The sequence below is a fragment of the Aulostomus chinensis genome, chromosome 23 (assembly GCF_037954235.1).
Source record: "Aulostomus chinensis isolate RoL2024-O1b breed Wild chromosome 23, RoL_Achi_v1.0, whole genome shotgun sequence".
NCBI lineage: Eukaryota > Metazoa > Chordata > Actinopteri > Syngnathiformes > Aulostomidae > Aulostomus > Aulostomus chinensis.
In genome coordinates, this window is record NC_141342.1 from 15,057,745 (window position 1) to 15,069,038 (window position 11,294).

Sequence of the window (11,294 nt, forward strand, 5' to 3'; positions counted from 1 at the left end):
AAAAAATATTTATGTATGTAAATAGATAACACCTTATTGGTATGTAATGTTAGCTAACATTCAAATCTAGCAAACATAGTTGTTGAAAAATGTGAACGATGTCACCTGGTACCAGATCAGCCAATAGCGATATTTAATTGCAATTTTATCCCTTCGACCAATAGAGGGCAGTAACTATGGGGGTTTAGAAGAGTGAAAGAGCAGTTAAAATCCACAAAGATGTGTTTGTGGGGTTAGGATAGTTTTATATTATGAACACTGATTTCCATTGGCTAGACATGGGCAGACACAGTTAACTGGTACATTTGATTAAGATTTTATTGGGAATAGATTATAAAATCTATTATGAACGTTCACATATTGTTTTAATCTACTAAGAAAACAGAACGTGAAGTTCCTAAACATATTGTATCTATAGTGAACGACACAAAATGATAAAATTGAAAAATATGAATATTGTTGAAATATGTTAATTTATTTGTGAAATATTTATACACAAATATGTTTCAAATATTTCAGGTTCACATATCTATATTTTCCAACGTGTTTTCATATTTTTGTATTTTTACAGAAAGACTAAAGACGAAAAACATGTTACATTGGCATATTGGTTACCATGGTGATTTAGAAGTTCCTCCTGCTGCCTATATTTGGATTGCATCAAGTAAGCCATCAAATGTTCTATTCATAAATGTAAAGACAAAATCTGAACTACGTCTGTTGTTTAAAAAATTGCAGTAAAATACCTCGATAACTCACAGATGATATAATAAATGTCTCCTATCGCTCAAATTTCAGACAGGCACAAAGTAGACAGCTCTATCTTTGGGTCTTGCGGCGCCGAGGTCAGCAGGGTGTTTTTACGGCGTCTCCTCCAAATCGTCCTATACCGGTTTCTGCTACTTTTATTGCAGTTTTCTACGTATTTTAACTCGACAGCCACATTCTCTACAGCGATATCCCTAGGTAAGTAATCTGCTGGATGATTACTTCGGTTGTTAACTTTGTAATATATCGAAATGTCGGCAAAATGGCTATCGAACGTCCTATTTGCTACCTAAAAACGCCCCCTACCCTCGTGTGTGAACACCTTCGAAAATATTGTAGCGGGGATCGATGATATCCTGTGCGGTCATTGAGAACGCTCCTCGCCGTTCCTACAAACGGACAATTCTCTGCACTTCGGAGTTAATTGTTCAAAATCAAGCGGAATTTTATGGAGCTTCTACACTTGGATTATATCCGGTAGCACGTAACGCATAATTACTTGCACCGTCGAATTTGTCTGTTAATTTTTTATCAGAAACAATTGAAGTGGGGTTAAAAGATAGGTTGGACTACTGCCTACGACAGTAGTACAGAATAACTACTGTATGATGTTATTTTGCCAACTTTCGATGTTGTCACTGCAAACCGACCGTTAGGTGTTTGAAGCCTCCGACCTTGACCGTGACAGAAAGCGAAGCTAATGGTGACCTATAATGCAGGCAAAATAAGGGTTAACCCCGGACTCAGAATTGCACCAGACTTTTCTTGTTTTTAAGAAAAACGATAATTACTCACATTATTTGACCTTCCCATTTATGACATTAAGAGTCCTTTAAGATCAAAGTGTCAATTTTGGCATCATTTATTCCAAATGTCAAAGTCTGGAAAACTGTAGGTTTCCCAGCTGCACCAAAGTGAATCATATGCTTTGTTAATGCTTATGTCATTACAAAATATGATCTTTAGAACAGGTTTTTTTGCATGTGTAGAAGTGGAATTTTTGGGCTTCCCTGGGGCCCCCAACAAAAATGTGAAAAAAAATTGTTTTCTATGATAATTTCAACAACTTTCTAATACATGAGCAGAACATCAGTGACTGTTATGTCGGTGGGCTACATTTGTAGTTCGTTTTTCGGGGGGGGGGGGTCGTTCGGGGGCTCTGACCACTTTTGTTCAGATTCTGAGGAAGGAAATGATTCAAATCAAGTGTTGGTTGGCAGTGTATTTATAGTATACATCAGAGGTGTCAAACTGATTCAGTAAAGGGCCGGTGTGGCTGCAGGTTTTCATTCCACTGGAGCAAAAGCAACACCTGATTCTACTTAAATCAACTAAGCTGTGTTCACACAGCTCATTTGTTGATTCAGGTGTTGCTTTTGCTTGGAATGAAAACCTGCAGCCACACCGGCCCTTTACTGGACCAGTTTCGACACCCCTGATGTATACATAGTGGTTAAATCCCTGAAAAAGTTCTGTTGTTGAGGTTTAATATATCTGTAACAAAACCACCAATATTGTTGTCAACCCTCTCAATATCATTAGTTCTGTACTTTTTAAGTTCTTGTTATCAATATGCTGGTTGAGTCTTCACACTCACAGGATTTGTCGGATGAAAAAGTGTCTCCACCATGTGTTCACTTCTTGAAATTGTAGAATATTAAATCTGCACAGTTCCACTAAAGTTATCATGGACTTTTAGCTCCAGCCCTGGTTGGATTGTCACTTAGCCTAAAATGTTTATGTCACTCTTCCGATTCATAATTTGTCTTTAGACACGCTTGCTTTAGATCAACAAGTCGATTTCTTTTAAAACAACTGCATATTTTTCAAGATTACAGTCTTTGCTTTTACGGTTCAGTGTGGTTGTTTTCTCAAATAAGTCAATTTTTTGTGACAGGCACTATGGCAGTTCCTCCAGCTTATGCAGACCTTGGAAAATCAGCCAAGGACATCTTCAGTAAGGGGTATGGTAAGTGGAAATGAATTCAAGCAATTTTTTAAGGTGTGATTGTTTTGACCTCTTTCAAAAGCAACATTAAGCCAAGAATTTAAGAGTGTCACTATTTTTGCAGGTTTTGGACTTGTTAAACTTGATGTGAAGACCAAGTCTTCCAGTGGTGTGGTGAGTTCAGCTGTTGAAATAATATAGAGCACGTATAATCAGATAATACCTACCGATTTGTCCTATCATGGGACAAACTGTCATCTGGATGAATGTAATACTGGCATGCCTACTCTTTTTAGCCATTTTAATATGAGAGCATGAGGAACATTCTGGTCCTACTGCTGTTTTGTCATGGTATGTGGTTCCTCTCCGTCTCTTTATTCACTGTAGGAGTTTAAGACGTCCGGCTCGTCCAACATTGACACCAGCAAGGTCACCGGAGGTCTGGAAACCAAGTACAAGTGGGCTGAATATGGCTTGACCTTCACGGAGAAGTGGACCACAGAGAACACGCTGGGAACTGAGATCTGCGTGGAGGATCAGGTAAACTGCTGATCCGACTTGTGATGTCCCAGCTCCTGATGAAGAAGCTCTGACCAAAGGATTTTCTTTTTTCAGATCACCAAAGGCCTGAAACTTACTTTTGACACTACATTTTCACCAAATACTGGGTACGTTGCTGCGCGTGTGTTGATGGAAAAATGATGAAATCAGTGCTTCTCCACAAGGTTTAACAGTCATTTTCTTTTCTTCTTTTGTTTCCCACAGCAAGAAGAGTGGCAAAGTCAAGACAGCCTATAAAAGAGAATACGTTAATGTGGGTGTGGATGTGGATCTAGACTTTGCTGGTCCCACCATTCATGGAGCTGCTGTGGCTGGCTATGAAGGATGGCTAGCCGGCTACCAGATGACCTTCGACTCCGCCAAATCCAAGATGACCAAGAGCAACTTTGCAATTGGTTACAAGACCGGGGACTTCCAGCTCCACACTAATGTGTACGTTTTGGCCGTTAACGCAATTGGTTGTATAGATATAGAACCGCCCAAACTGATCTGAGGCTCACATGGTAATTGCGTCAAGGGCAGATTGTAGAAGATTCACATGAAGTTGTTACTGTCTCTGTTCTGTCTTTTTCAGGAATGACGGCTCCGAGTTTGGCGGATCCATTTACCAGAAGGTCAACGACAACCTGGAGACTGCTGTGGATCTGGCTTGGACAGCAGGCAGCAACGGAACTCGCTTCGGAATAGCTGCTAAATATCAGTTAGACTCCAGCGCCTCCATATCAGTAAGTGCCGTCTTTCTTCTACTCCTGATCTTCCAATCCAAGATTTGTTGGTAGGAGGAAGAGCTGGAAAGGTGTGAATAGTTTAGTATAACTCGGTTAAAGTTAAGTTGACTTTGTCTTTTTAAAATATGCTTCACTTGTACTTGCGTTTGGCTTCATTCCACTGACTGCACCGTGCTCAGATATTCTCACGAGTACTCAGAATAAGTGCAGGTTGTTCTCTTTGGTCTCACGTTCACTTGTTGGGTTTTATGTTTGTGTTACACAAAGGGGTTGAACTCGTTACCTAGCATTGCTTTCATTTGGACAAGAAAAAAATATTAAATGTAATTTCGATGCAGATGTGTGGGTCAAATGCTTATTTTAAAATTGGCAAAAAAAAATTCTGTCACCAAAACCGCCACTTAGACCTTGTTTGCAGCCTTGCTCGCTCTCTCTCTTTTTTTTGTAATCAACTGATTCTGATTTGAATTTCTTTTTTTTTCTCTATAGGCTAAGGTGAATAATGCCAGCTTGGTAGGAATCGGATACACCCAGACTTTGCGGCCTGGTAAGAGCATTTATGATCAGACTCTTCAAAACCTCGTGGGCTCAATTTACAGTAACACCCCATTATGTTGAACACATTCCAGGTATGAAACTCCTCCTGTCGGCGCTGGTGGACGGAAAGAACATCAATGCCGGTGGTCACAAACTGGGGCTGGGGCTGGAGTTGGAGGCATGAGGAGCTGCTCTGCCATGTTGAGAGGAGTATTAGCAGAATCTAGAATTGATCCTTCTTGTCCGGTGTGTAACAGGTACTTTAAAGAAGTGAAGCCAAAACTTAATAAAAAAAGAAGAAAAAAAAAGTTCTTGAGCACTGCTAAGATGGTAACTTTCCCCTGCTAGCTTCCTCTCACTGTAGCTACAATCAAGTTCCAGTCACGTGTATTTAAGCTAGAAGAACACTCTGTATACCTCCACCAAGACCAACGGAAGAAAGTACACACGAGTTCTCCTTTTTAAAAAATATTAGCCTGGTAGTTCTATTTTGCGTAATCCTGCTAACAGTCAGACACACCCAACCTTCAGTCGGAGTGACCATGGCGTTCTCCGCCTCTTTTATCCTGAACAAGAAACAAACCATGTTGAAAGTTGGCTTCTTCAGTTTGACAATCTGGGAGCGGTTCCAAAAACACACCACCTTGTTATCTTGCTAAATGTAGAATGTAAATCTTGAGCTGTTATTTTGCACAGTAGTATATACATATATCTTTATTTAAGCTCTTTCTTCCTCTTTTTTTTTTTGCACATTTTGTTTATATATATTTTTTTTGGTAGCGTTGGGAAGATGGACCTCGATTAAATATGCTTATCAAAGATGGCTGCGAAAATCTCTTTGCTGGTCTTCACTTTTCTTTTGTAGAAATGCTGTGTGGTGAGTTTCTACTCCTTATAAACCTGCTTCTAGCCTTCAAGACTGCTTGATGGATTTTATTATCCTCATTGTGACTGGAGTGAAAATACTGGGAGTGAATTATCTTCCTGTCTTCCTGTTTTGAAGACTTGACACTGACAAAAAAAAGGAACTTATTTGGCATGTCTACCTTTGCAATAAAGTCTTGAAATCAACCTTTAATCTTTTTTTTTTGGACTTAATTAGTTTGGTTCTTTAGTGATAAATAAAAACACACACACACAGGATGTTTATCTAAGTTTTTCTTTTAAATCATTTTCTTTCATCTTACACAAATATTTAGATTTTCTTCTCTGTAAGTAGAAATGACCTAATGAGTTAATAAAGTGACACTACATTAAAAAACTTCCAACATGAACCGGCAGAAGCTTTAGCTACGAACCAGTGATGCCACTTTTCAAGTATGATTGTATTGGTCAGACTGCGGGGAAAGGGGCTGGGGGTGGGGGGGCTACAGTTTGATAGCCAGTGTCAGCCCGTCGCCCACGGTTAGCATGCTCAGGCTGATCCGAATGTCTCGATGCAACTTCTTGTTCAGCTTGTCGATGGCCACCGTTTCAATGTCGTCAGCCTGAGGGTTAATCACCTTACCCCCCCACAGCACCTGCACCACGACGAGGAGTTAAGAGAAAAAAATGCTCTTATTTGTGTCTGAAATATTCAATTGCAAAATAATAAACTTTCTATGGTACAACCCTTACGTTATCAATGGCGATGATGCCTCCTTTCCTCAAGAGCTGCAGAGACTTTTCAAAGTAGTTGTCATAGTTTTCTTTGTCTGCGTCGATGAAGACAAAGTCAAACGTTTCAGCCTCTCCAGACTTCAGTAGATCATCTGAGAGCAACAAGAGGGAACCAACACTTCATGTTGATATGCAACACCAACAGAATAATGGGACTATCACACAGCAATCCCCTGCTTTATTTTCAAACTTTTTAATAAAGTTTTTTTTTTTTTACCCATGCAACAGTTAACTAACAGATATATTGTTCTACCCCCCCCCCCCCACTGCAAGAAAGCTGCTGCAATTTTTTTTTTTTTTTTTTACAGCCAATTCAATTAGCTTCTGGCAAACTTAGTTTTAAGGCGTGGTGGATGTAAAACAATGGATTGAAAATTATAAATAACAGGAAATTAAATTTGACTAAAACGTTATTGAATGAGACATTGTGCCTTGTAATAATTGTGGTCGACAAAGTAAAACAAAAACAAAATTTTTAAAAAACCGGCAAAGCGCGGTCACATGACCCCGATGACATCACCGTTGTCGCGGTAAATCCAAACATCCGCCGGGTAGTTTGACTCAAGTGGCCGAAGTGCTTTAACAGAAGGAGGAGGAGGAAACTGACGTGTTGAACAACCTGACTGCCATTTACCAACACCAGACTCATACAGGTATTTAACGTTTGTGTTATTTTAAAAGCGGGCGTTGTAATTTTGAGTGAAACTCACGTAGCTGTGCTACCAGCGCGCGAGGGCATTAGCTTAGCCGAACGCTAACAGAAACATGTAGCAGCTCTTTGCTAACGTTGGGTCTGCTCTCTACGCCAAGAGTCAATCAGTGAGTGAAGTATTAGTAAAGTGGCAACATTGCATTTGTACTATGGATGAGTTTGTTTTTCTGTTGTAGCTTATTAACGGTCACATTATATTGTTTAGTATTTTGAGTAACACCCCTGATACACTGGTCATAAATCGAAGATATTAGCTTATATAGACCAATAATAATAATTATTATTAACCAGATTTATTTAGTGCCTTCCAAGAAATACAAAGAAGCTTCACAAGGCAATAATCGGATAATACATATGCTAAATAAACTCTGGGCCATACTGAACTGGTGGGTTTTCAACTTGGATTTAAAGTTACACACCAATTTCTTTCTTTATTTTGTGTGTGTGTGTGTGTGTGTGTGTGCGCGCGCGCGCGCGTGTGTGTGTGTGGGGGGGTACACTTATTGTGCATTATTTTTTTTTAGAGTCAGATAAGCAGATTGATACAGATACTTTCCAGATCATTATGTCATGAAAACAGATGACCTAACATACCCAAAGTTTTCAGGGCTGGCTGTATGCGGAGATCAATTTTGTTCTCGACTCCAGCCTGTAAACATAAAGAACATTTACAAATGAACAAGTTCAGCAAACGGCCGGATAACATATGAGACAGTACTTTATCTTTTCTGTTTACTTTCGACCAGTTTGCTATGTTTAAAATAACCTGTTATCTTTTGTTCAAGATATTTAATCTAGGAATTAACTGCATCAATAAAACTGTGTGTAGTCCACGAAAGAACCCAGACAGAGAGAGATTAAGTTTGACTGACAGGTGACCTAGAATGTCCCTACATTTTTCCAGCAAAGCGAATCCCCTCCTACTACGTTACTATTTGTCTGTAGGCTTTTCAACATCGTCATTCATGGGGAAAATATTACAGAGGCTACATTCTTGATGGGAATGGGAGCAGCAGAGCTGAGGTCAGCTGACTCATTGCATGTGCTGCAGCCTGCAGCCCTGTCTTTCTCCAAATTTGCAAGGATTATGCTGATCAGCAGCATAAAGTTGATTTTCATTTTATAATAAACTGTGGAACTAGGGAGTTGTAGCCAGGCAACGGCTGCATGATTTTTATTTACTCTCCTTCAGGGCGAGAGAGGAGTAGTTTAGAGGACTGCAGCCCTTCAACTGATTTTCTTGATGAGAACACAGGGTATTTTCCTCACATCTGACTCATAGAGAATGGAACTGTAGTGGACTTGTTGCTTGTTGGATTTCAATCCATTATTCTCACTGCTGAGAATCCTGCACTTCTCACACTGACTTGATGCTGCTCAAATGGCAACAGGTCGAGTAAAATGTCTGAGAGGCCACAGATAACACACGGCTGATTAAAAAACTAGGATGGAAATGTTACCTCTTTCCAGAAGGGTTTGCCAATGTTGGGGAAGTCATCTTTGATATCACAGGCCACCACGACACCGTCATCAGGTAACGCCAGCGCCATGTTCAGTGTGTTGTACCCTGTGTATACTCCTGCAAATACAATGAGAGACGACTATAGCAAATGGAGTTTTTCATAAATACTGTGTTAACATGCAGTTAAGTAACTGGATTATTATCAACCGTTGCAGCAAACAAAATCATTATTAAAAGCAACAGTTTTCCCAAGTAAGATTACTTCTTCCACTACTTAATACTTCTAACCAAGGGGCTTTACCATTACTAAAAGTTGTATTTGTAAAAACTACTTGTGTTGCACTGAAACTCAGAATTTAGTGTAACTTGGTTGCCTGCTGCTGCTCCTGTGAACCTTGTGTGCATGCATGTGGTATCTGAACAGGTAAAGGATTGTGTTATCTCATCTGTAACTAATTTGCACGCTTCACGGACTAAATGCGATGTTCAAACCTGACATTACCGATCTCCAGCGCCTTCTTAGTTTTTATTAGTTTAGCCAGATTGGCCATGAACTGTGATTGCTCACAGGCGACCATCATGATGCTCCAGGAGTCTTCCATTGTCCTCTGAAAGCAGACGAGCAAAAAACAATAGTAAATATTTGACAAATCACACAGTGAACCATGATAAAATTTTACGCCCATTGCTTTAGTGGCAATAATTCACATACAAGGACGTCCTCACCAGTCTCAGCTTTTTCAGGACTGGGTGCTCCCTCATGGAATGATTGAGGACATACTGTAACAGTGGGTTGTTTTTTCCCTCACAGTGGCTTTTGGAGATGCTCATTCTGGAAGATTTCCTTTTGCCTGAAGGGGAAAGATGAACTATTAAATTACTTAAGGAACATGAAGAGCATGATGATGTGCCAAGTAATACATATTTCAGTGTTTAATAAAAATAATTAGGCCAATAGTTGATGCTTGGTTTTGACAATACTGACAGATTAGATATGTCTGTTTACACTGTTTTGGTTAATCTTTCTTAAGGCCCTCTATTGTGACAGGGACCACCCCCCCCCCCCAAAAAAAACCCATAAAAAATTCAAATCTGTGCCCCTTTATTATATCATCTTTGAAGGACAAATTTAATCCTTCACACTTCCTGAAACTACCTCTGAATATAACTTTTTCCAATGTATTGTTGCCTCCCTCCTAATTTATTAAATCTAATCATTTCTTCAGGATATAAAATTATCGCACCAGAAGTAGCATCTCAAAAAAAGAAAGAAAAAGGAATACTTGTAATTGCAAGATTATACAACTTGACATTTTGGGGGTAACACAAGGAGATAGTGCTGACTGACGGGTGTAGAAACTGTTGATAGAGAATAACAAGTAGAGTAGCTGATGAAAAACTTAGACTGGCTAGTGGGGCACAAGAGGGGGGAATAAATAAATACAAAGGATTTTGTGTGCGTGTGAGAGAGAGAGCGAGAGAGTGTGTGTCTGTCTGGGGTGGGGGTAGTGACACAATTAGGATTGACATGCTCAAGATTTAACTCTTAGCGGTCAGTAACATTGTTCCCTTCCTCGATGTCATTATCCATGTATATTTTAGTGAATTTACACAATGAAAAATAATGTTTAATTAACATTTGCTCAAAATGGACGCATTTACAGATAGATTTGGGTAATATATCACTTGGGCAACACATCCTCGAAATGTGTCATCATAGTATGGATTTTTTCCCCCCTGGTGTTGAGTCAGGTGGTACAAAATTTTAGTCATCATTATCAGAGCCAAAACGTGAACAGTAAGCCTGCTATCAATGCAACTTTTGAAAAAAGTCAGGTTAAAAATTGAGAGCCTGTCTCATTACTATTGATGAATATTGATGTGATATTCCATAAGTAGCAAAGTCATATATAGTGAAAAAAACGTTGTCTGAATATTTTGATATGGGCTTTTTTTCTATAACACCAGGCCTCATAGAAAGGAAAAGAGGACTGATAGTAATATGTCTCGTTAAGTTAAAACCTTCTATTTACACAAAACTACATGAACATCTGGTTGTGGACTTTTGACCTCTGGTAAGGCCAAACAAATTCAGGTAGAAACTGAAAACTGCTCTTGACAGAAATGCACTAGAAGCTACATGACAGTTTTGGAGTTTCTTAAAATGTATTTTTTTGTGAAGAAAAACTAAATCCCGGTATAGTACCACACGGTGGTCAGTCTGAACAGGTGTGGGTCCCGAAGACTGCTGAACAACGGTACAAAGATGTAAAATCTACGTCTCGAACCCATGCGCACTTACCAAGAAAATAACCAGCGACGAAAATCAGTCCCAATGTAACAGATCCGGCTAGAGCCTCTCTGGAAATATTACGAAAAGTCATGTCTATATATAAACGACGGTACCGCCCGATTAAAGTTTAACCCTGTGAGCACTTCCGTGTTGACTCAACTTGTTACCGTAATACTACGTATAGATGTGGCACCGGAGTGCAGAGTCAACGACCGTTATGGGGTACATGTTACTTTAAGAATCCCGCTATGAACTGTCACATGACCGTCCAGGCGCTTTGCAAAGAGCGACGCAACTAAATACAGAAATACGGGGAAAATAAAGGCGTTGTGACTCTCTACAAGTAGACCACATGAATCATCATGCAAATCGAATGCGGTCGAACATCGACACGTACTCCTCCATAAGACAACGCAGTGATGGAATTAAACCACAAAAAACGTGTGTGTGTGTGTGTGTGTGGGGAGTGGGGGGGGGGGGGGTGTCACTCACCACGTACTTCTGCCTGCAGGCGGCTGAGTCTGGGAATGCCGAGAAAGACAGATAACAATCCCGAGTTTAAACGAATCATCAATCTGCAGCCAGTCATGCATAGATGACGACGGTGGTCACATGACCTGCTGCAG

At 39.8% G+C, this 11,294-nt stretch overlaps 2 protein-coding genes across 5 annotated transcripts; one reads left to right on the forward strand and one right to left on the reverse strand.

Annotated features, from left to right (window-relative positions):
- The first annotated feature begins 811 nt into the window (after positions 1-811).
- On the forward strand, positions 812-5,375 carry LOC147239737 (non-selective voltage-gated ion channel VDAC2-like). 2 transcript variants are annotated; one of them, XM_086196207.1, is made up of 9 exons: positions 812-966; positions 2,666-2,737; positions 2,841-2,890; positions 3,104-3,256; positions 3,332-3,384; positions 3,482-3,709; positions 3,852-4,002; positions 4,495-4,552; positions 4,635-5,375. In XM_086196207.1, the coding sequence occupies exons 2-9, from the start codon at positions 2,671-2,673 to the stop codon at positions 4,724-4,726; spliced, it is 852 nt and encodes a 283-aa protein (XP_086052333.1). In that variant the 5' UTR covers positions 812-966; positions 2,666-2,670; the 3' UTR covers positions 4,727-5,375. The 2 variants fall into 2 exon arrangements, with proteins under 2 accessions (XP_086052333.1, XP_086052335.1); XM_086196209.1 differs by lacking the exon at positions 812-966 and adding an exon at positions 1,108-1,245.
- Positions 5,376-5,680: 305 nt separating this feature from the next.
- Positions 5,681-11,294, reverse strand: LOC147239738 (catechol O-methyltransferase domain-containing protein 1-like). 3 transcript variants are annotated; one of them, XM_086196211.1, is made up of 7 exons: positions 11,168-11,276; positions 9,102-9,226; positions 8,878-8,983; positions 8,374-8,492; positions 7,508-7,562; positions 6,160-6,293; positions 5,681-6,062 (listed from the first exon to the last, which is right to left on the reverse strand). In XM_086196211.1, exons 1-7 carry the CDS (start codon positions 11,259-11,261, stop codon positions 5,910-5,912), a joined length of 786 nt encoding a protein of 261 aa, XP_086052337.1. In that variant the 5' UTR covers positions 11,262-11,276; the 3' UTR covers positions 5,681-5,909. The 3 variants fall into 3 exon arrangements, with proteins under 3 accessions (XP_086052337.1, XP_086052336.1, XP_086052338.1); XM_086196210.1 differs by having other exon boundaries at positions 5,683-6,062; positions 11,161-11,294; XM_086196212.1 differs by lacking the exon at positions 11,168-11,276 and adding an exon at positions 10,678-10,827 and having other exon boundaries at positions 5,684-6,062.